General features: G+C 36.2%; 3 protein-coding genes and 1 long non-coding RNA gene across 6 annotated transcripts; 1 reads left to right on the top strand and 3 right to left on the bottom strand.

The window, feature by feature from the left end:
* Positions 1-3,096: 3,096 nt before the first annotated feature.
* LOC121799302 (cationic peroxidase 1-like) lies at positions 3,097-4,768 on the bottom strand. Its single transcript, XM_042198627.1, has 3 exons — positions 4,502-4,768; positions 4,215-4,409; positions 3,097-3,768 (listed from the first exon to the last, which is right to left on the bottom strand). Exons 1-3 carry the CDS (start codon positions 4,727-4,729, stop codon positions 3,220-3,222), a joined length of 972 nt encoding a protein of 323 aa, XP_042054561.1. The 5' UTR covers positions 4,730-4,768; the 3' UTR covers positions 3,097-3,219.
* Positions 4,769-10,934: 6,166 nt separating this feature from the next.
* Positions 10,935-17,047, top strand: LOC121810187 (CMP-sialic acid transporter 4-like). Of its 3 annotated transcripts, XR_006052423.1 has the most exons (17): positions 10,935-11,257; positions 11,627-11,687; positions 11,765-11,819; positions 11,922-12,033; positions 12,170-12,249; positions 12,682-12,757; positions 12,838-12,938; positions 13,125-13,196; positions 13,485-13,533; positions 13,877-13,918; positions 14,321-14,442; positions 14,726-14,785; positions 15,322-15,370; positions 16,042-16,136; positions 16,226-16,309; positions 16,517-16,583; positions 16,678-17,047. XR_006052423.1 is itself a non-coding variant. In XM_042210995.1 (16 exons), the coding sequence occupies exons 1-15, from the start codon at positions 11,231-11,233 to the stop codon at positions 16,275-16,277; spliced, it is 1,053 nt and encodes a 350-aa protein (XP_042066929.1). In that variant the 5' UTR covers positions 10,935-11,230; the 3' UTR covers positions 16,278-16,309; positions 16,678-17,047. The 3 variants fall into 3 exon arrangements, 2 of the variants coding, with proteins under 2 accessions (XP_042066929.1, XP_042066928.1); XM_042210995.1 differs by lacking the exon at positions 16,517-16,583; XM_042210994.1 differs by lacking the exon at positions 16,517-16,583 and having other exon boundaries at positions 16,620-17,047.
* Positions 17,048-17,337: 290 nt separating this feature from the next.
* Positions 17,338-17,760, bottom strand: LOC121810218. The gene is made up of 2 exons (XR_006052424.1): positions 17,558-17,760; positions 17,338-17,441 (listed from the first exon to the last, which is right to left on the bottom strand). It is a non-coding gene; the product is annotated as an uncharacterized LOC121810218 (long non-coding RNA).
* Positions 17,761-22,790: 5,030 nt separating this feature from the next.
* On the bottom strand, positions 22,791-23,442 carry LOC121804219 (wound-induced protein 1-like). The gene has a single exon (XM_042203745.1). It carries the CDS (start codon positions 23,385-23,387, stop codon positions 22,947-22,949), a length of 441 nt encoding a protein of 146 aa, XP_042059679.1. The 5' UTR covers positions 23,388-23,442; the 3' UTR covers positions 22,791-22,946.
* Positions 23,443-23,882: the final 440 nt, after the last annotated feature.

The following is a 23,882-nucleotide window of genomic DNA, read 5'->3' as shown; positions in this document are numbered from 1 at the left end:
GCCTTGAAACCGGCAGTGTACAGCCCTTTCCAGGCAGCGGGGCAGTTCTTCCATTCCTAATGCATACAATCTATGTTGTCCAGCATCCCCGGGAAGCCGTGCCGAGACCCGTGCATATCCAGCAGAGCCTGACAATCTTTGGGGGTAGGCTTCCGAAGATATCTATCCCCGAATATCTCCCTCACGCTCTGACAAAAATACTTCAGGCAATCGCGGGCTGTCGACTCGCCGATGTGGAGGTATTCGTCGAACATGTCCGTCGCACCTTCGTACGCCAACTGCTTGATTGCGGCAGTGCACTTCTGGATTGGCGTGTGGCCGGGTTTACCCGCTGCATCCTCTCGCACCCTGAAACACCTGTATCGATGCTCCAAAGCGCCAATGATACGCATAAACAGCGGCCGATGCATCCTAAACCGTCGCCGGAATAGGTTCTCCCCAAACCGTGGCTCTGGCGCAAAGTAGTCATCGTACAACCGACGGTGGGCCGCGAGATGGTCGCGGGATACTATAGTGCGACGATGGATGGGTCGAGGCACCGCCGGTGCCAAGGCCGCTTGTTCCTCTCTCGCTGCGGCCTCCCGCACATGTGCCCAAATCAAAGCCATAGGGTCTTCGTGATGGCCACTACCACTACCACACCACTACCTCTACCAGCCATTACTATTATATAAAAAAAGAAATTTAGAAAGAGAGAAACTTGTTAAAACAAGTGGTGCGAATGAAGTGAAATTCAACGAGCAGTATATATAGACATTATAAAAAAAAATTAAATAAATAAATCAGAATTCCGTGCGGAATTCCGCAGGAGTCGACGCAATGGCGGACGTCCCTGCGGAATTCTGCGCGGAATTCCGCGGAAGGCCGCGGACCTGCGACGTCCTCAGCTGAATTCCGTATCCGCGCCATTCGTGCCTAATGGCAGACGTCCGCCACGGAATTCCGGCAAATCCGTGGGAATTCCGCGGCGAAGTCCGCCATTGAAGATGCTCTAAATTAGAGAGATGGGTCTTGAGAGAGGATACAAGCCGACCATACACGTGTCTCTATTAATTTTTTGAACGATTTCACACTACCCTACCATAATTCAATATTCACATTTCGTTTTCAACAATTAAATTAAGAATATGGAAACATATTTCATTAGATTTTTGTTGCAATTCCAAAAATAAACGGCAGAAATGAATATTTTGTGCAAATATTTTGATAGTTTATACTGTTTTCGTCCCTAAAAAGTATGAACATTAGGCTTGGTACGAGTTTAATGTATAATTTGTAAAGTAAGAGAGATAATGGGTAGTGTAAATAATGTTATTAGATAGTGGGCTCCACATGATTAGTAGTGTAGTGTAATGATATAAGTTGTAAATAATATAATGTGTATGAATAATGTGTTATTTAATTACTTAAAAATTAGAAAGTTTATACTTTTCAGGAATAGACTAATAAAGAAATAGTTCATACTTTTTGGGGATGGATGAAGTTTTTCACTAAATAGTGGGTTGGACCATCTTTGAAGTGTTAGATGGGCCTTGGAAATCAAACAAAGCAAAAGGGCGGCCGTCTAACTGTAGTTGTTCATGGATTGAAAGTTTTGGGCCTGAATATTAAAATTTCTTTAAAGTTTATTTCAGATTTTACTTATTTCATTGTGATCATAGGATCCAGTTGCAATATTGGCTTCGCCAGTGATTGTTAAAATAAAGTATATATCTTTCAGATTTTTTTTTTTCTATTTTGCAAAAGGTTTTAGATTGTGATTGATACAAATAAATGAAATTGAGAGGCAGGATTGTGATGAACTTATGATAGGAATATAATGGCATTTTCCAAGATTGGTATATATGTATATGGGATGAATATGAGATAAATAAAACACAGTTATAGTTTAATATTAAAAATTGGATGTTTTATGAATATCATATTTATTTTACATTTAAGTAAAATGAATGACTAATATTGGAAATACAACAATAATACTATTACCCTACATATCGAAACTATTTTTTTAACAATAAACATACAAGTAGTAAAAAATATATTCATTGGAAATAATAAAATAAATATCGAATTTGTGGATTTGATCGAAATTACTCCTATTTTTTGTCTTCAACATTTATTTTCTTCAATTTGTGGATTTAATCGAAATTGTTACCAATTTCCAGCTGTATGCAGTAATATTTTATCATGAATAATTAAATTTAATTAATGTAGTTGTACCCCAAATGGCAAATTGCATATCGGTGTTCGACACAGCTAGAGTTTAAGATTAAAAAATTATATACATATTATATGCAATAATAACTTACAGTCAAATATTGATCCACGTTGACTAGCTAGCTAGCTAATATAGTGTTATTTCTCATAAAATTGGGCAAAATCACCAGCAGCCAGTTACCTGTCTTTGTTTTTCTGTTTCTTACCTTCATACGTTTTGCTCGCACTTTAAATAATTATATTATGTCACTTTTATAAAGATGACACTCTTTTGTACTAAACTATATTGCCTACACTCAACATCATTCATTCGAAAAAAAAAACTGGCACCCTTTTCCTCTATGTATATAATTTAATTTTTGAGAATACAATATATTCATGGTACATATCAGGTAAAGACCACTCTCATCGAATAAGTCATATATATATGGCATATCAGAAATAAACCACATTAATTGGCAGAATTCAATTTAGACATATAATGAATAATTATTAATTCTTCAATTAAATTATGTCATTTACTTAATGTAATGAATTAAATATTATTGTAAGCGTCTTTAAGAATTTTCATTGCTAGTTTTTTACCAGATAACTGAAGAGAGTCGAACCACCAATAGAAATAACATGTCCTTCAATTTCTCTTTCTCTCTCCTCTCTTCCTCTTCGAAAACCCTAGTTCCAGGGCTCTCAAAAATTGACACCACCTCTCACTGCCGACGCTTCATTGTCTGGTTACTTAGTGTTCATTCTAATTACTGATCCACAGTGTATCAGTTGCATTTAAATAATTTTTTCAATATATTTTTCTTTACATCTTTAAAACTCATGCCAAATCAATATGACACTGGTGGAGTACTATTCTATGTGCACCATTTCAAATAACATCACAAACATACACTCCACATTTTATTGAAAAAGTGAGATACGACGTATACATAACATGAAAATGTGACATAAGAAAGAAAACTTAAATTAAATAAACCATGCAATTTCAACATTCAATCAATTAACAACCCTGCAATTGTGACGAATCTGGCCACTCTCTCCCGTCAACGGCATGATATTCCCCATCTTCACCATCGAAATCGCAAATGCTTTCGCAAAAGCCTCAAGATTGTGGCTATAAAACGTCACTAAATGTTTGGTTTCAGTGCTATTGAACAGTTCTTGATCGGAGTGAAGGAGTCCCTTTTCAGCAATTATGTTGCTAAAGTAGTTGGTGTCGGTGACGGCTGGCGTGGCGTCGAGCGGGAAGAGATTTGCGTCGCCGCCGCTTTGGGGGCAAAGCTCCTGGAGCTGGCGGCGGAAGCCAGGGTCGATGTTGGAGTCGTTGTAGATGTGGTCGCGGAAGGAGGTGCACTGGGAGAAGCCGATCGTGTGGCCGCCCGAAAGAACTACGAGGTCATTGACGTCAAGCCCTTTGTTACCGAAATTGGTCACGAGCTGTGGGAGGTCAAGGAACGGTGGCGGGATGTCGCGGTTGGCCTCGTCAATGTAGGCGGACGTGGAATCGCGCCGCCCCAGGAGGACCTCCCATGACTGGCCTCCTAGCTATAATATTTTAGACCAATTTTAAAAAAGTTAATAGAAAATATCAGAGGCCAATATTCAAAGTTCTAGGGATCAATATCCCACTTTTAAAAATAAGGATATATTCGATCATCAAACCTTTTTTTTTTCAACATTAACAAGTAAGATGGTTAGAAAATCGTTTATGGGGTAACACATGTTCAAAAATAACTTTACTTGCCAATTAAAAAATTCAAATTATAATTATTGAAAATATCACTTTTGTTGTCAATGACCACATATTCCTATAGTTTCTGACAAACATACGTTGTTATGTGACTACGATTAAATTATGTTCTCGTTTGGTAACCATATTAGAACACAGTGCACATCGCTACAATATGTCACTTTTTATAAAGTTGAATTATAAAGATCAATTAAGTTAGAGAAATTAATCAAAACGGTTTATATAGTTTAAGATGGCTTACTCCAACGACAGAATCACGGGCAGCAACCGCCAGTATGTCGGCGCATGATACCACTGGGGCGCCACAGACTTCGTCGACCGCCCACTTAATCCGGTCCACCACCTCAAATCCTCTGATCGAATTATTATTAGGTATTGCGAATTTTTCACTCTGAAACTCTGGAGTCGAATCCAAAAGAATGGACGCATCGCAACCCTGCACATTAAGTACATGAAAACAACCTTATAATTACATTAGTATTATTCACATAAAGTGTGAAAAAGTAACAAGGAATCCCGTGGTCGTACATGTACGAAACAATCGTGAAAGTGCAGTCGCAACAAAGAGGCGCCGATACGCTTTTCTTGATGCAAGGCCTCCTCAACCACACGCTTGATAGTTGGCAAAGCTTGAGGGCATGATTTTTCGTAGAAATCAGAGCATAATGGCTGATCATCATCATCATCAGCTGAAGTAGTAGTAATTGCTAGAGCAAAAATGATCAAAAACCCTAATTTTATTGGAGCCATTTTCATGTTTTTTGAGTATGTCAATGATGATTTTTACATAATATCTACACATTTGGTTGCTTTTATAAAGAGATTGAGGTTGGACTTGGCTTGTCTTACGTACAAAACATTTTAGTATTTAATAATGTTAAACGATTATTTAAAAAGTGCAAAGTCAAAAATTCATGTCCATGATTTATGTGAAGCATGTTGCTGTTATAATATTATTATTGATTTGAATTATTCAGACGACAAGAATCAGCTGTTTGCTCATTCAAAATCTTGTTATACAAGTTTAAAGAATACTTACTGTATTATAATATAAAATAATTACTGTCATTACTTTTTCATGTGAATATTGATCAATAATTGGTGGTACCCTTTTTTCCTATACGATGAAGCTTAGAGCAACCACAACCGTGCTCTTGCCAGCGAGTACGGTTGTGGGTCCGGACCCACTTTTTCTGCATGCTCTCTGGCAAGAGCACAATACCCACAACTGTGCTCTTCCGCAAGGACGAGCACAATTCAATTTAAAATTCAATTAAACAAAAACATTTCCATAATATTAAAATTCATTAAAAAACCTAAATAATATTACAAATGACAAATAAAATAAAAACGACATAATTAAAATCCTAAAAATTAAAAATTACATAATTAAAATACTAAAAATTAAAAATTACATAATTAGACTCCTAAAAATAAAAAATTACATAATTAAAATCCTAAAATTTGAGATTGAGAGAGTTGTTTGGTATAGTGTCATTTTTTTATGTTTGAAATGAGACTATTTATAGATGAAAGTATGAATTTTGGGGTAAAAATAATGAAAAAAAATAAATTAAAAGTGTGGAAAATGGATATATTTTATTAGGAAGTGGGAAAATATTTTTTTTATTAATTTTGAATTTTTCAGATTTTGCCAATCAGAGCATGCCACGTCGACGCCTCGTGCTCTTGCCGTTGGCACGCCAGCGGCAAGAGCGCAGCGGCGGCGGAGCTCGTCCTTGCCAGCGGCACGGACGGACGGACGGACGCCGTCCGTCCACCGTTGTGGATGCCTTAAGAACAAGGTTGCAGATTGCATTTGGTCCCTTGGTTGAATTATTTTAGGTTGACTTTAAATAAAATTGATTTAGTATATACTTAACTTACGGTAATACATTTGTCATGTGTATGTACATAGAAAACTGTAATACAGTAGGAAATATCGTACTCATGACACAAAATTTTACTTATGTTATTCCTAGTTATTTAATTACTTAATTACAAATATTTATGATTTTGAGATTATTATTTAGGATCCGCGCGCTGATATATGCATGTTAAGAGGGTTTATAATTAATTTTTATGCGTATAATTTTTATTTTTCCAGTTCAAAATGATGTTTTGAGTCGATTATTCTAAAATTTTGGTATTTTTTTTGTATATTGCAGTAAAATTATGATTCATAGCATAATTTTTAATTAATAAATATTACTCATTTTATCTCATTTCAGTACGTCTAAGGTCCAGGCACAATAGGAAGGAATGGATGGCTTATAGGAGTAATCAAATAAGAGACCGAAGGTAACTTTTGTTGATGATATATTTGTTCAAAAGGCAAACTGTATGGGAATGAAAAATCAATACGATAAATAAAACATAAATAGCGTGTCATGTTAAGAGTGTTAATATGTCACATATAACATACTAATAAGATAAGATAAAACTATTACAATGAGAGAGATAATATTAAAAATTGATAATCGAACATTGTTAAATACTCCCTCCGTTTCTTGTTAATTGAGTCACTTCTTTTTTTACTAATTTTGAGAAATAATAGTAATAAATAATTAAAGTAAAGAAAGTAAAATAAAACAGAAATAATGCAAAAAAAAATCTTGTCTTTATTATTATCTCCTAAAGTTAATATATGATTGAAGATCGCATGCCTACTTCAAATAAATAAATAATACATAAAATCACATCAGCCTCTGGCCGACTGCTAATAAACAAGATAAAATTAAAGCTTAATGTTAATTGAGATGATGGCATCTCTTAGATAGATTTAGATTAAAAACGTGTGGTTAGGTAAGAATGGCAGCGTGCTGATTAGTTCAGAGATCTTTATTTTTTTTTTTTTATGGTTGAATAGATATTGCGATGGTTAGTATTTGGAAATGTGAATATAAATTACACAGCACTCGGTTTCATGTTTGAATAAACAATCTAGTACTAATTGAAGTGTTACCTCTAGGTAGTTGAAAATAATTCATGACGTTGATCGTAAGAGCTCATGTTTGAATAAACAATCTAGTACTAATTGAACTGTTACCTCTAGGTAGTTGAAAATAATTCATAACGTTGATCGTAAGGCCATCCACTACGCTGCCTCTATACCGTCCCTTAAACCGTCTCTTAACTACTATTTGACCACTATTTGAGGGCCCCACTGTCCTTTTTCCTCCATCCCTTAACTAAGGGACGGAACCTACAACGCTCCGTCCCTTATTCCGTCTCTTAATTACTATTCATTCAATTTCATTTTTTTATTTTTTTTCCAACTCAATTCAATTTAAACAAACACAATTCATTAAAATTAAAACATTACAACTTAATCTTAAAAAGAAGAAAAAAAGACATAATTAAAATTCTAAAAAAATAAAAATGACATAATTTAATCTTCTCCGCCAAAGTTTTCCCAAATATGCTCAATTAGATCCTCTTGGAGTTGGGTGTGGGCGCTAGAGTCTCGTGTCCTTGCCCGAATAACCAACCGTTCTTGTATAGACGGATGCGCTCCACTTCGCGGCGGACTACTTGCGGTTGAGCTTCCGGGGGATTCGGGGTCGAACCAATTTCCCGCATCGGGTCTTTCGTCTCGGACAATCATGTTGTGCAAGATTATGCACGTATACATGATGTTGACCATGCTCTCCATGAACCACGAATGAACCGAGGCTTTGATGATGTTGAAGCGCGCTTGGAGAACCCCGAACGCCCTCTCCACATCCTTGCGTGCAGCCTCCTGCTTCTGCGCAAAAAGAGCCTGCTTTGGGTTCGCCGGCCTGCTGCACGTCTTCAAGAAGGTCGGCCATTTCAGGTAGATGCCGTCGGCGAGATAGTACCCCATTTTATACAGCCGGTTGTTGGCGACGAAGTTGATGGCCGGCGCTTTACCATCCAAAACTTCGGTAAAGAGGTCGGACTGGTGGAGCACGTTTACATCGTTGTACTTCCAAGCGTCGTGGGGGTGGCGCGGCTTCCTCCGCCTCTCGTCGTCGATCTTCTTCAAGTGATTGTTCCATTAATTGACGCATTTGCTCAAAAGGATCCATTTGTTTGAGTTGATTTAAGATGGAAATTGGAGTGATAGAGAGGATTTGAGAGGAATAGATGTGTGTTTGTGTTTGAAATGAGTATGAAATATGATTATTTATAGAGTAAAAAAAATTAAAAAAAGGAAAATAAAAAATTAACGGTAATATTACCTTATGAAAATTAATTTTTTTATTAAAATTCGAATTTTAAAAAAATGAATTATTGCATCATCAGTGACGACGCCCACTCGCGGGCCAGCGAGTGGGCGTCATGCAAGCATCGGGCGCGCGACACGTCTCCCGGGCGCGTGGCGGGATGGCGCGTCCCGTGTCTCGCATCTACGGGCTACGGGACGAGACGGGCGCGGGCTCGGGACGGGATGATCGTTGCAACTGGTCCCGCGGAGGACCCGTCCCTCCGGGACGAAACGTGAGCCCGGCGCGGGACGCGTAGTGTATGGTCTAAGAGCATATACTCGTCCGTACTCTTGCCAAAGAGTACGGATGTGGGCCCGAACCCACTTTTATTACTTTTTTACTCACTGCTCTTAGGCAAGAGCACAACACCCACATTCAAGCTCTTCCGCAAGGACATGCTCAAGGGTCCCACCATTCTATTATTCAATTTAAATAAAAACATTTCCACAATATTAAAATGCATTAAAAATACCCGGAATACTATTACAAATTACAAAAAAAAATTAAAAATTACATAATTAAAATCCTAAAAAATAAAAATTACATAATTAAATTTATAAAATTAAAAAACCCACTACTCGTGGCCGAATTTCGCTCAAATGTGTTTGATTAAGTCTTCTTGTAGCTCAGTGTGGGTTCGGGTATTGCGCATTGTGTTTCTTGTTTCGATCCTCTCGTCCACCGTCGTATGCACATCTCGGCGTGGGGGAGACCTCGCGGTTGAGCTTCCGGCTTCATCCTCATCGTAAAAGTTAGCCGCCATTGGTTCTTCGTCAGCTATAATCATGTTGTGCAAGATAATACACGTGTACATGATGTCGGCGATATTCTTAACGTACCACAGCCGAGATGGAGCCTTCACAATGTTGAATAGGCCTTGAAGGACCCCAAAAGCTCTTTCGACGTCTTTCCGAGCAGACTCTTGACGTTGCGCAAAAAGAACCCGTCTTGGGTCTTGCGGATTACTGAACGTCTTCACGAAAGTCGACCACCTTGGGTACATACCATCGGCGAGATAGTAACACATGTGGTATGCATTTTCGTTGACGGTGAAGTCAATCACCAGTGCTACACCATTCAAAACATCATTGAAGAGTGGTGAAGAATAGAGCATGTTCAAGTCGTTGTTGGATCCGACAATACCGAAATATGCATGCCAAATCTATAGGCGGTAGTCGGCGACTGCTTCAAGGATAAGTGTTGGGCCGCCGCCTTTGTGGTCGCTTAAGTGTTGCCCCCTCCAAGCAGTCGGGCAATTCTTCCACTTCCAATGCATGCAGTCAATGCTGGCAAGCATACCGGGAAAACCATGGACTGTTTCGTGAAGACGAAGCAACCGTTGACAAAAAATTTCAGTTGACTCACCGACATGCAAATACTCGTCGAAGAGATCAGCTGTTTGCCCAGTAGCAAGTTGTCGGATGGCACAAATACACTTCTGCAACGCCGAGAGACTTTGTCGACCGGTTGCGTCTCTACTTAATTGAAAGTATTCAACACGGGCGGACAATGTGTTGACAATACGCATAAACAACCGTTTTGACATGCGAAAACGCCGCCGAAAGTAATCTTCCGGAAACCGCTGTTGGTCGGAAAAATAGTTGGCAACGAGCCTTTCGTTGGCTCCCTCCCGGTCACGAGGGATGCAGCGGCGAATTGATCTAGTTGGTCGAGGAGGAGGGGCGGGGGTAGTGGCGGCGACATAGGCTTCATAGGGTGCACGATATTGTTCATAGTATTCTTGTTCTTCGCGCTCTGCTTCCGCCATGATATCAGTGAAATCCATTTGAGAGGGTTTGAGTGAGAGAGGAAGATGTAGATGAGTTGTATGAACAAATATGAATGAGAGATGAATGAAAGATGATTTGATGTAAAAAATGGATGATGAATATGTGTATTTATAGATGATTTTAGGAATAAAAAAATTATAAAAAAATAAAAAAAAAATTAGAAAAACAGTAATAAAACGGCCATATTTTTGGGAATCTGAAATTTATTTTTAAAATTTTTTGGTATTATTTTCGATTTAAAAAAAATGAATTTCTAATAGAAAAGCTCCACGTAGCCTGCTCAACGGCACGGATGTGCTCGATGCATCGAGCAGCGCTGTGCCAGCGGCGGGAGTGCAGCAGCGGCGACAACGGTGCCGCTCCAGCGGCACGGACGCCGTCCGTCCCAGCGAGCACCGCTGCGGATGCTCTAACTTAACTTGAGAGGTCAGGTATAACTGCTCCAAATAATTACATATTTTCATCTCATCCAAGAAAAAGAAAGGTATTTAAAAAAATGACTTGTGAAATTTGTATATCTTGATTTACCGAGAAATAAAATAATTTCATTGGACACAATCATACAATCAGATATACTCCATATGGGTAAATTGCCGAAAAAATTAAGTTTAGTTCAATTTTTGTCAGACCTGCAATTTTAAAATTAATAGTAAAAATTACAAAATTTGGATTTTTTTTTCTCAATTAAACTGGGTCGATTTTTTTGATGAAATTGTATCGGAAATGGCAGCGGGAAATCATACCTAGACGTCACAGCCGATGGTTAAATGATGTTGTATTATATATTCACACAAAAAGTAGGATCGTTTTTTTTATTGAAAAGTCGATTAAAATAATAAAAGTCCATTAATTAAATGAAACTGTTGAATTTGTCCAATTCTTTTATTTAAGTACCAAGCCCAAATAATTTATCAATCACAAGGCCCATTACTAATTAAATTAACTGGCCTAATTCATCCCCCTCTCTCTCTATCACTCGTTCCTCTCACTCTCGATCTGAATCTCTCTCTCCTATTTTCCGGCGACACCGGCAAATCGCCGCCGCAGTCCGTATTGCTTGCATCTCGAAGTCGAATCAGCAACGGTCGACAAACCACCGCATCGCCTCTTGCTTCAGACGCCTCTCTCCGTTCAATTTAGCCGACCGGCCAGTGCTGACTAAGGAAGCCTCCTTCAGCCCTCTCTTCTAGCTACAGAGAGAGCGAAATAGAGAGAGAGAGAGAGAGACCGACAGAATGGAGTACAGAAGAATTAAGGATCAGGTTTGCCTCTTTCTCTTCTACTCAATTTGCATCCATCCTGGCGATACTTTCGCTGCTGTCATGTTTTGATTGCATTAAGCCATGCCAAGTCTCTCTATCTTATTCGCGATCTAGCATTGTTAATTGGATTTGCTCCAGCTGCCTATATGTAATATTTCGTTATACAGCTTTACACTTTTCTTCGTGCTGCTCTTCTACTACTACACATACATTTGTGCGTTCGTCGCTGTTTCTCTTTACTAGCTCGAGATCAGCTCACACTGAATTGTTGAGAATTGAGATTCCATTACTCTAGTTTAAGCACACGCTGAATCCGCCTCAGGAATAATTTTAGCCCTTGCTCACTCTTTTATGGGATTAATCATCTAGGATAAAGACGAGGATTCAGTTCATGTTGATGTTGAAAGCTTGAGAGGGAAACCACATTCAGGTGCCACACACCTTCATATCCCTACACTCTACTAGGCTTGTCCATCTCTAATCTCTCTCTTTTTTGTTGAATTGCAGGGTCTCCTAGAGCTTTAGTAGGTGGCTCTGCAGACCGTACTAAGTGGAAGCGCAAGTATGGCTGTCTTAAATTCCTTTATGCATCTTACGAGTATAGAATACCAACTACGTGAGGATGCCTTCATAGTTCATCTGTTTGATTAATCACAAATAACAGGTCTATTGTGACACTAGCATTGACCATTCTTACAAGTTCACAAGCAATTCTTATCGTTTGGTCAAAGAGGGCAGGCAAGTATGAGTACAGCGTTACAACTGCAAATTTTTTGGTGAGTAGATACTGTTTACTTTTCACTTTGGTTAATCGTTGTATTATTATTAAGCTATACTCTTTTCATTTCAAATGTTTTTGCAAAGGGACTGCATCTCTTGAAGAATGTTTTGAAATTCATTATTTCTGATTAGGTAGAGAGTTTGAAATGTGCACTATCACTAGCTGCATTAGCGAGAATCTGGAGGAATGAAGGTGTTACTGATGATAACAGGTTTTGTCCCTTTGCTATTCATTTTTATACTAAATGACAAAACTGTGGATTCATGGGTTGATGCACTCATTTTTTTAAACCTAGGACTCAGGAAGGTATTAAGTGAACAATTTATTTTAAAGTATGCACAACTAAGTTAAAAGCTATATATTTGTACAATCTGATTAACCACGTATCTAAATGCCCCAGCCTGAATCCTGTGAAGAAGCTCTATTTCTTTGCTAGACTATAGTAAATGTTCATGAATTAAAATTGCAATATTACCCACCAAAAGGTTTTAGATCCATAAATTTAGCATCCTGAAATGATTTCATGCTTGGGGTGGCATCTTCTAGGATAGTTAAATTTTATGTTGAATTTATTTGGACTTCAGTAGTTCCTGTTTCCTTTTAGTTGATTCAAATTGTTTCCCTGTTTCAAATCCTCCTTTAGGTTAAGTACAACTTGGGATGAAGTTAGTGTATACCCCATCCCTGCAGCTCTGTACCTCATCAAGAATCTACTTCAGGTAGGCTCTCATCACTTAAATTTTCCCAGTGAATTACTTATCTGTTGCATGCTGTTTCCTGAAGTTCTCTGGTTTGGCAGTATTACATCTTTGCATATGTAGATGCTCCAGGTTACCAAATATTAAAGAACTTTAATATCATCAGCACCGGTGTGCTATACCGCATCATTCTCAAGAGAAAGTAAGTTATTCCCGGAACCTTACTTTAAATGAGTTTATACTTCCTGGGTCGAAAATCTGTATTCTTAAAATTTAACGATTTGTTGGATGTAATCATACACTAGAATTGCAATAATATTTCTTGTTATGTCTATTCAATATTCAAACCAACATTCGAATATGAAAGTAAATAAGAACACTTTTTCAGGTTAAGCGAGATTCAGTGGGCAGCTTTTGCTCTACTTTGTGCAGGGTGCACAACAGCACAACTCAATTCCAAGTAAGGATGTTAGAGTTTTCACTTGATCCTTTCCATTGAGCTATCTGGTCTAGTACCAACTTTCTTTGCCTTTTTATGTAGCTTAAAATGTAATTGAGAATGTCATGTGTGAGAGAGCTAATAATCAACGCTAGCCTCAACATCTCTTAGTCAATGGACTGGCTGTGTATCTGTGTCCTTGTGTTTAAGCATAACGTAGAATGTTTATAATATTTGCTGTTGGCTGAGATACATACACAGATGCACACATATTCATGAATTATCTTTTTAATCTTTCTCACTCCTCAGTTCAGATAATGTTTTGCAGACACCTTTGCAAGGTTGGATGATGGCAATTGTAAGTTGAAACTTGAATCTCCCCTTAATATTTTTGTTCAGTATGTTAACACTGTCTGTGACGGCAATAGCAGGAAAAGTGGAACATGAAAAGCTAAACCATGATAATCTAAAATTCCATTCTGAATTCCCTGTGGACAAAATAAGTCATTTCACTTATTAATATCAGTTGTGGATTATAGAAAGGGAGAGGAAGTTATAGGCTAGTTAGTGTTGGAATATCCTGTATCCAATTTCAAACAAGCATGTTCTTCGTGTTCTCTTTTAGATCAACAGTGGAGGTACAATATTTCATTAGAGTTTTCCTGTGTCTAGCTTCATTGACTCTTGGTTGATCAATTCAGGTGATGGCTCTTCTTAGTGGTTTTGCTGGAGTTTACACTGAGGTAATTTGGTAGTACATCTCTTTAATCTCTACTCTAGATCAGCTCTTTACTATCTTTTAAGTAAAAAGAGAGAATCATTTAGTATGTCACCCATTCTGCAGTATGATAACTTTGATGTTGGTATGTTTGTTTGTTTGTTTGTTTCTATGTGTATATATGTGTTTTCTTCTTCTGGTAAAAACCATGGTCATCATCACCCAAATCACAAAGGTGTCAAGGTCTTCATATTATTTTAGATGTTGCAAGAGATTGGAGTTGTATATTTGCTTAGAATGGCATCACCTTTTTAAATTATCAACCCCTTTGTAATGACCTATGACTTATCAAAATACCCCATCTCGGTATTGTTGATTATGCTATTATGTTGGGACTATGTTTGATATTTGTTTTTTTGTTTTCTAGGCTATAATTAAAAAACGGCCTTCAAGGAACATTAATGTTCAGAACTTCTGGTTGTATGTATTTGGGATGATTTTCAATGCCATCACCATAGTCTTCCAAGATTTTGATGCTGTTGTGAACAAGTAAGGTTAACTACTCCCTAATTTGCCTACCTGTCCGACAGACATCAGCATTCAAAAAATTTTAGCACTCATCTGGTCCATAACCAATGAAATTTCTCTGGAAGGATAGATGGAACTATTTTGATATAGTCTCTTAATGAATCTTGCACACTGGGCTTTCATTCATATTTAACCACATATAGTTATGTATTCTAGTAACATTCTTGACCCAGATTATTAGGTGGTCTTCTGACTTCAGTTCTGGCATCCTAAAGAAGTTTGTGCTTTTTTTCTTCTGGTGCAGGGGCTTCTTTCATGGATATTCTTTCATTACTGTTCTCATGATTCTAAACCATGCTCTTAGGTACGTTTTTATGGGCATCTGTTACTATGAGTATGAATTCGATTGAGATAATAAATTTAAGACGACTTTAAGTAAGTTAACTGGATGTGGCTGATTATGCTGGTTCTGCCCCGAAAAGGGTTGTTGATGATTTTGGATGATTTGCATTTTTTATGCTCCATCAACACAGAGCATGCTGCTTGTCCTATTTCAGATTGGCATTGAAAGTTGGAAATTTTGTAATAAAATTTTACTTCCCCATCATGAAAAGTAGGAGCTCAACCAATCATAACTCATTCTTATATTTTATTGGCATGTCATTGGTTATACATAAGAGGGCACATGATAAATTATTTGGTGTAGGTAGCAAGGTATTATTTGTGAACATTCAAAAAGAAAATAGTAGCAACCAGCTGAGATATTTGAGAAATAATTGTTTCTCCTGTTGCCTGTAGTCGTACACCTACTTTTATTCTGTTAAACATTGTTCACGCATACCATTGCTATTAATAGTTTATCTGCTCCAACCTTTTGTAATAATCTCGATGTTAATGCAGTGGCATCGCTGTATCAATGGTCATGAAATATGCCGACAACATTGTGAAGGTAAAGACTTGAATGTCATTTGAAGCATGAATCGATTATTAGATTCTACTCATTATTTAATACTTCAGACCAGTGCATTGAAATGCTTTCCACATGGGTTAGTATCAAAGAGGTGAGTAAATAATAAACGTGATTAGTGTGAAATAGGTCACAGACACATAAGGTTCTTGAACTAGTGAGTGGAGAGTTAGAGTTGGGCCAATATATGTTTGAGCACACACAAATTTTCTTAACCATAGATGGCTGCATATCTCTGATGATTGGAAAACAGTTAATGAAACATATTACGATTTCATATACCTCTTCAGAACTCGTGGTGTCTCTGAAGGAAGATACTTTAATTATTCCTGATATATTAAAATCAAAGTACACCCGATGGCATGTCTTATTCCTGTGTAGTGAATCCACGATGAAGATAGATGACCACCATTCTTCTACTGGATATCATGTAAAACATTGAAGAAATTGTTTAGAATGGTTTGTTTTTACCTTGAGTTCTTCAGCTTATTTTTGTGTTTGTGGCCTATCAAACAAGTATCGATGTTTCTAACTTTGATATCCCTATCTAGCCCTAATGTAGTTGGCAGCAAGAAAAAAATCCTTTATCATGTTACTGTCTCCTGTTATCAATTTTTGGGGAAAAAAACTCAGTCGTCAAGGTTTTTCTGCAGGTGTACGCTACATCAGTTGCAATGTTATTGACGGCAGTCGTGTCTATCTTCCTGTTTGGATTTCATCCATCCCTTGCCTTCTTTCTTGGTTCCATGTGAGTAGTGTTTTTCAATTGAAATATTGAGGCAGCTAGCATGCAACTTTGAATGAGATATAGCCTTACCAAAATTATTGTATTTGCAGTGTTGTTTCGATCTCGGTGTATTTACACTCCATCGGGAAGGTCCAGAGATAGTAGTAGCTGCAGCCTTTAGCCATATAGATGTGGTCAGTGTAAAGGCCCTTATAATGTTAACTGATTTTGGTCATCAATGATATGGTTAATTAGACACGGGTTGCTATATAGTATCTTCCAGAGCCTTGTCTTCCCATGCAAGCTCTAAAGTCATTGCTTCTATGCTCATAGATAGTAGTGTGATTCAATTATATTGGTGGTCAAATTTAATTGATTTTTCTTGTGGTGTACTCTCATAGCTGTTGTATAGCAGTTGTGCAATTTATTGGTTCCAACCATGGCATGCTACCCTTGTATCTTATCAAGGTTGTACTATTGTTAATCAGCCTGCTAATAAACCAGGTCACACAATGCAACTGATGAAAGGAAGAAACTGAGCAATCTTTCACCTGAATTGCAGGCACGGACAGCAATGGGTGTTGGTGATGCAACTACCAAATCCGAAAATCGCCACTTGTAGAATGTCGTGGAAACAAGTGAATCCACTATAAGTCATCACGAGGGTGGATGAGAAACCATTTGCGTAGTACTACTAGTATTATAGATCAATGCAGTGATACAATTGTTTTTGTATCAGTTTGGCTCTGTGTACTAAATATGGAATACATAGCACTCTTAACATGGACAGTGGTATCCAGCACTATAACGCATAGATGCTAAGGACGAATCACAACTCTCTCTTTTCTTTATGGTTTTTTCCCCTCTTTTTTTGAATGGGATATGATCATATGATCAATAACATACATCACTGCAAATTATTTTTATTTTTATCACTCTTCTTCTTGTTTGTTGAGGTGGGGAACGATACAGCAAAGCACTTTTACACGTCTATTTCTCCATTCAGCAATTCTCTCAATCTCCAGGCAAATTCTAGTGAACAAATCATGTACTCCACAATCTAAGTCAATAAATATATGCACATTACAATTTACAAAAGTAAATTCTCTAGATGAGTTTCATCCATGAAGATGGAAAACTCTCCACCCTACAAAAAAATATGACGTCACATGAAAATATCAAAGCATGAAATTAATTAAACATAATTATGAAAAAAAATGTATATGAAAATGAAACCGCATTTCAAATCAAGAAAGTTGAATATACCACAAAGATGATGAGACGACCGTATACGTCTCTACTCTCTGCCATTAGCTTTGTGTTTCACTGTGTTGAACAATACATGTTTCTTAAGGCGCTACTAATCTACCTTGACAACTACTTCTAATATATGTGTGCTTGAAAATTACATCTTCATGAGACAAAACACTTCCAATTGTTACCTGGAGAAGTTGAGGCGTGTCGGAATAAGATTGAGCGGTCGTGATGGGGAAGAAGGACACATGAAATACTAACTCACGTTAGCAGAAAAGGCGTAGAGGAGTTAGTAATGCACGTGCCCTGCTTCTCCATCGCGCTCAACGCTCACCTTACAATTACTTTGATTTGTTCCTACATATAGTTTACTAATTCCTTTGGGTGAGAGTGTAGTTGGGGGTGAGGAGTAGTCCCCCTCTTTGTATTTATAGCAGTATGTGGTGTGCTCAATATGCATGGACAGAGGCATATTCTTTGTATATAGTTAAAACTCTTCACTAATTTAAAATTTGGTAACTATATTTGCTAAATAATTAAGGGGTTTCAGACATTAAACATGATATGTGACAAAAGTGTGTATTAGGATAAGAACTAAGGAGTTTAATGCATGCATTGTTATAAAAATATGAAAAAGCATAAAAATGTTATTTTTATATGTATCTTTGTGAACTTCTACATTTCCCTTTCTTATGGAGTAAATTACTAGAAGTGGGGCCTTAAGTTTTACAATTTGTTTTCATTAATAAAAAAAAGGACCACTTTCAATGACTATATATGAATGATGTTACAGCACTAATTACCTTTTATCATTGCAGAGTTGACATATGAACTGATTAAAAGTGGGAGTATTAGTAATTAAAAGTAGGAGAGATTATGTTGTTAACCCGAGGGAAATAAGTATTAATGTGTGTGTGTAATATGATGATGATATAGTAGGAATAACACAATTTTTCATGCTATTTCCACTGAAATGAACAATTAGTTATGACCAATTTTTTTTATTGTTCCCTCCTTTTTTTTCTTTTTTACTAAAAATTGCTAGAAATTATACTGTATCTTGGTTTTTTTTTCCAATGTTTTTTTAAATGGTCTTTGAACGTGTTTTAATCTTAATTTTGCAATTTTTATTTTAGGTATAAAAGTTAAGTTGTTGAGTTGAATTAAATATTTGAATGACTATTGTAAATATATGTAATGATTTCCATTATTTATTTATTTATTTATTCCCATATTAATTTTTTTGAATAAATTAACATCTTTATATAAAAAATATGGAGTACTATTTAAAAACATGTGCGTGTATTGCGTATATATATGTATGTAAAAATGTGATTGGGGTTCTTTCACAGTTTTAAATGTTAAATAATTCAGAATAATTTTCTACTTGAATTTCTTCGAAAAATATGATAAGATTTATCCATTTGTTACATACTATATATTTAAATTCAATACCTTCTCAAAAACCAATTTCATTATAATTAAATAATTCTTGGCGTTTATTTTTTAAATTTATGAATACGACCTAATCGAACGAGTAAAATAGCACATAGTGGAAATGAGGGGCTGAGATGTTGATAGGCACTTTGTTAGACTATGAATGGAAAAGAAAAAAAGTTGACATTGTTATGTAGCTCTCTCGAAGATTTCTCAAAAATCACAACCAAAAAGACCATACTTCAGTACAAAAATATCACAACCTAAAATGTAAAATAAAAAAGAGATTTTGTCTAACATAAAATGTAAAATAAAAAAATATCAACTTAATGTCACATCTCTTATTAATCATTTTAAGATTAAACCTCATTATAGTTTGATTGATCTCTCATTTACGTATCAAATACACTTCAATGAATGAGATTGTATCAAACCATTGTACGAAGGACGATATGCCCCAACAATCACAAGACCTAGGAGACGACGTCCCAAACCCCACGGCAACCATCAAGCCCTCCTCACAATCCACATCCGCCGCAAGGCCGCCCTAGGTGTCGAGTCACACCTCCAAAATGCTACAAGGATTTCTTATGAATACTCAGTCATGTTATCGAGTCTTTATTTCCATTATCGAGTCCAATTGGGAGTTAGTTATCACTTATGAACTCATTTTTTTAGGTTTTTTCCTTAATAGAATTATAATCGAACCACATCAGATTTAGAGCTAATTAGTATAAATAGAGTCTCTATTTCTTTTATAATTCAAGAATATATAATTGTTTTCCTAAAAAACCCTAATCTATTTTTCCTTCTCTCTTATCGAGTGTTGCCTCCTTGGCACACGTCTCCCTTCGTCAACTTCTACGTTGGCAATATCAGACGAATCCCGCGTAGAGGGATGGATTGAAACCTCACTAGGGTTTGATTGGTCTCATATTCAAGTATCAGATCTCACACCATTCGTTGACACGTTAATCTAATTAATTGGTCTATCAAATTTTAGCATCTAGCCAGTGCATGTGCAGGTCCATCTACCTCTTCAGTCTTCACTATAGATTCCACCAAAAGCTAGGAGTAAAGAAACAAAAAAGAAAGACAACACATGTAATGCCCAAAGCATTTTGGAATCTTGTAACAAAAATGTATACTAGAAATGCTTTACCGGAAAAATCGAAGGGTAAATTGTAGGGGAAAACTCTTTCTTCGTCATTCATGCTTCAAAACTCTACTTAATTATTGCCCTTTTGAAACTAGCTACCTTCTTTCTTTATTTTTATTTTTATTTTTATTTTTCATTTTCACTTCATCTTTAATTAATTTCTCTAAAATATTTGATTGTCAATTTTAACCATTTAGATATTAAATTGCACAAAGTTTAACTTTACCAGGAAGGATTGTGAAAATCTCGATTAGCCAATAATAAAAAAATAAATTTGACGACTATAATCTAATCTGCGGAAAAGGTAAGTATTTACATAAAAAAATATTAGTGGTGGAGTATTACACATTTTGCAAACACGTTTTTAAGCCGTTTGGAAAGTAAAAAAAAAGCCCATCAAATATATTTCAACCTAATTTGCACCACTAAGTAATTTAATATGGTTAAATTTGATAAACAGTGTTTACATAGTGCTCCTATCTTAATCTACACTATTAGTCTTGTTTTAATCTGATTGAGAAAATGACTAGAATTTAACTGATTATAATCAATTGAATATATTAAGTTAAAAAGGTGCTAATATAATAATGTTGGTGCTTCTAGAGATGTCATTTTCAAAATATAGTTGACATCAGAAAAAAATTAATCTAAAGAGCCAATGCATTATCAAAATTAGTTATCACGTGCGAGCTATATATATACAGTTAATTTTAATTATTTTCTGGGAATGGTGTTATACATTGGTAAAATAAAATAAATACGAATTCATGGTTGAAACATTACGAATTTGAATCTCCAATTTTATACATTGTGGTAAAAAAATGTTGCAAGAAGAAATAACAAGTGGAATTAGTGGGTTAATGAGGTGTTAAACCAATTAATAATCAGACATTAATTGTAGGAATTAATGGGCATATCTTCACCAAATCAAAGATTTAAGATAAAATAAAGGGAGGCAGATGTTGGTGGGATGATACATAATTGATGGGGATGTAAGTGAAAATTATGGGCCTACGAAATATTCATGATTTTGTAATCTACAAGGTTTAATTAATTAACTTTAACCTTTTGTTTTGACTGGACAATAATTGTGCTTGTAATGTGACATCCATTGATGCAGCATTTGACCTATATGTGGTTTGGGAAATAACTTTTAAAGAAAAATAGTCCTTAGGTTGGTTCATTTTGAGCTTAAATTTTCAGACAAAATTGATGAAGTTTTTTCTTAATTTTAATTTTGGGGTATACTTTGTAAAATTACAAAAATATTATTTGGATTGAACTATCTTGTTTGCGGAAAAGTAATGACTACATGATTCCAAAAATAATATTTTTGAAACCACTTTAATATATTTTCTTAGATATATAGTGGGATACACTTTTCCATGTTACGCGCAATGTTTTGCTGATTGATACGGTCGTCATGGTGAGGTGGTTCACTTAATAAAATGAAAATATAGTTTAGTCTAATTAAAAAATAAAGCCAAACTACAATTAATATAGAGTTGGGCTTAATTAGACATTATTGGGCCTACTCGTAATTCAAATTGGGCCTGTTTTATTGTGCACTTCATTAGGTTACATTCTTTATTCTAATTTAACAACAATGCCTTTGAAAAGTCGTAGCATACATTTATTTGTGTCAAATGAGTTTGAAGAAAATTAATTTGACAATCTGGCATAAGATTCTCTTTTCTGATTGGTTTGGTAGATCTATTTAATTTTGAAATGATGATCCATTTATTTACTTCTATGGGCAAGAATTTAATCAATTATTGTTAGGGAATATAGTAACTAAAAATGAATTGGGCTTACTATTTATGTGCTCGGATTGAATGGATTTAGAGTGGAAAACACCTAGTATTATTTTGTTTGTGGAAAGTCCAGAAAGATGAATTTTGTGATTTGGTAAAATTTGGCGACTGCATAATAAATCACATCAGTTGTTTAGTGTTCACCATCATCCATGTACAGTATTGGTTTGATTTACCTGAAATATTGCAGCCATAATTAATTTGTAGGTACCACAATCCTAAATGCTAATATCATTGTCATAACTCATAATGATTACTTAAGAATTGAAGTTAAGGTGTTGCCGAATTGATCTCTAGCTCGTCCCATTACCCGATTCTCAATACTCATATCATTAAGGCATGCATTCACAATGTCATCAAATAAATAGTTAACCACTTACGTTATTTACTTGTTTTTAAGCATTATTTATAATTATTGACCACGGACAACTTGAAAACCTACACATTCAGCCATTTTTATTTTTATTTATTTTTTTATAATAACTCGCAACAAATATAATAAGTACTTTTAAAAAGTGCCCATTGGGCATTTCAGTTATTTTATTAAAAATCTAATTTTTTTAGATAAAAAAATAATTAAATGTTTTGTGACGAAGCATGGTTGACCAACTGGATTGATGAGGCAGACGTGATCAAGCACACGACAGCGTACAATAAGACATCATATCGTGCAACGCGCTTTGATCATGATCTCATCGCTTCGATCTAAAAAGTACTACTCCTTCCGCCCGTGAATTAAAGACATGTTTTGATTCAACACGAGTTTTAAGTTAGTTGTGTGTAGTTGCTAAATATGTAAAAAAAACATAAATGTGTCTTTTATTGGTGGACCTCTCAAAATGACAAAACGCGTCTTTTATTCACTGACAGAGTGAGTACCAGTTATTATTAATTACATCATCAATGTTGTAAAATAAACCCTATGTCATGCTTAACTGTTTTTTTTAAGGAATTCCAAGCTTAAGTGTTAAAGATTGCATAAATATAATTAACCTTTCAAAATGCATTCCATCTTCAATTATAGTTATAATTTCATATACAACTTCTCAGAAATAAAAGATGCATCATTTTAGTCGAAATCTAGCAGGATTCAACTCTCACACTTAATTTACACTAATTTTAATAAAATTTAATTAGACATATTTATAGTATATATATATGCATGGATCAAATGGCAAGCATGAGGCCGGGCAGCGAGCGCTCCGGCAGTTCCTGAGGGTGGCTCTGCCAAAGAGGGGCGGCGGAGCAGCTGAGCGGGCGCACATCCCTAACCGTGAGCCAAGTATTGAAGTATTCTCTAAATTGAGTGATCACCCCATCTCTCAGCGTCCAAACGTGCACCCAATACACCTCCGCCCCTTCCCACCCCTCCACGATCACCAGATCGTCCACGATGTCGATGTTCCGAGGCTCGAACTCAAAGTCCCCCGCCGAGGACTCTCCGGTGAGCTTTTTCATCATGTAATGGCACTTCTGCGGCCCGTGGAACCACCACTCCAGGTCCTCGGCGATATTGAGGCCCGGGATTTCTCCTGCGCCGCCGCTGGATACGGCCTTGTAGAGGTCGGCGATGGCCGACGGAGATGAGGCTGCAGTTTTGGATTCCATTGGTTTGAGGAGTGATGATGGAATTATTTCGATGGTTTGGTTTAATATTGTTGATTCTATTGCATGGTGTGTTATGACTTATGTGTATAGGGTGGAGGGTATTTATAGGGGTAATATGGTGGCCCACTGCAAATAATTGCTTTATTTAAATTTGAGATGACTATAGGTTTATATATTAATTAGATCAACTTTTCCTAATCGTTTTAAATGCATGTGCTAATGATATATTAAATGATTTCGGATTGATGGCATGCTTGTGTTTAAGAGAGTAATGCAAGAATGAAAATAAAAAATAGAAATAGGAAATAATATCCAACACTAAAATAAAATTTGCAAAAAAAACAATTAAATGGTGTTTTCGATACTCCAACTTATTTCGAAAGTCTCGTGTTAAATTCTCTAAATTATGTCCCACATCAACTTGGTGAAGATCACATCCAATCTATATAAGTGTAGACACCCCCCCCCCCTTATAAGACATTTTAAGGGGTGAGT

This window comes from Salvia splendens, chromosome 1 (genome assembly GCF_004379255.2).
Source record: "Salvia splendens isolate huo1 chromosome 1, SspV2, whole genome shotgun sequence".
NCBI classification, from domain to species: domain Eukaryota; kingdom Viridiplantae; phylum Streptophyta; class Magnoliopsida; order Lamiales; family Lamiaceae; genus Salvia; species Salvia splendens.
Note: the sequence above shows the minus strand (reverse complement) of the source record. Positions and strands in the feature narration are given on the sequence as shown.

Bases quoted from the DNA above. Each gene is read 5' to 3' on its own strand.
- LOC121804219 (XM_042203745.1), bottom strand. From the start codon at position 23,387: ATGGAATCCAAAACTGCAGCCTCATCTCCGTCGGCCATCGCCGACCTC.
- LOC121799302 (XM_042198627.1), bottom strand. From the start codon at position 4,729: ATGAAAATGGCTCCAATAAAATTAGGGTTTTTGATCATTTTTGCTCTA. The intron at 4,410-4,501 runs GTACGACCACGG...CTTAATGTGCAG, and splicing joins TTCACGATTGTTTCGTACAT to GGTTGCGATGCGTCCATTCT. The intron at 3,769-4,214 runs GTAAGCCATCTT...AAAATATTATAG, and splicing joins CCCGTGATTCTGTCGTTGGA to CTAGGAGGCCAGTCATGGGA.
- LOC121810187 (XM_042210995.1), top strand. From the start codon at position 11,231: ATGGAGTACAGAAGAATTAAGGATCAG. The intron at 14,443-14,725 runs GTAAGGTTAACT...CTTCTGGTGCAG, and splicing joins TTTGATGCTGTTGTGAACAA to GGGCTTCTTTCATGGATATT. The intron at 16,137-16,225 runs GTGAGTAGTGTT...TTGTATTTGCAG, and splicing joins GCCTTCTTTCTTGGTTCCAT to TGTTGTTTCGATCTCGGTGT.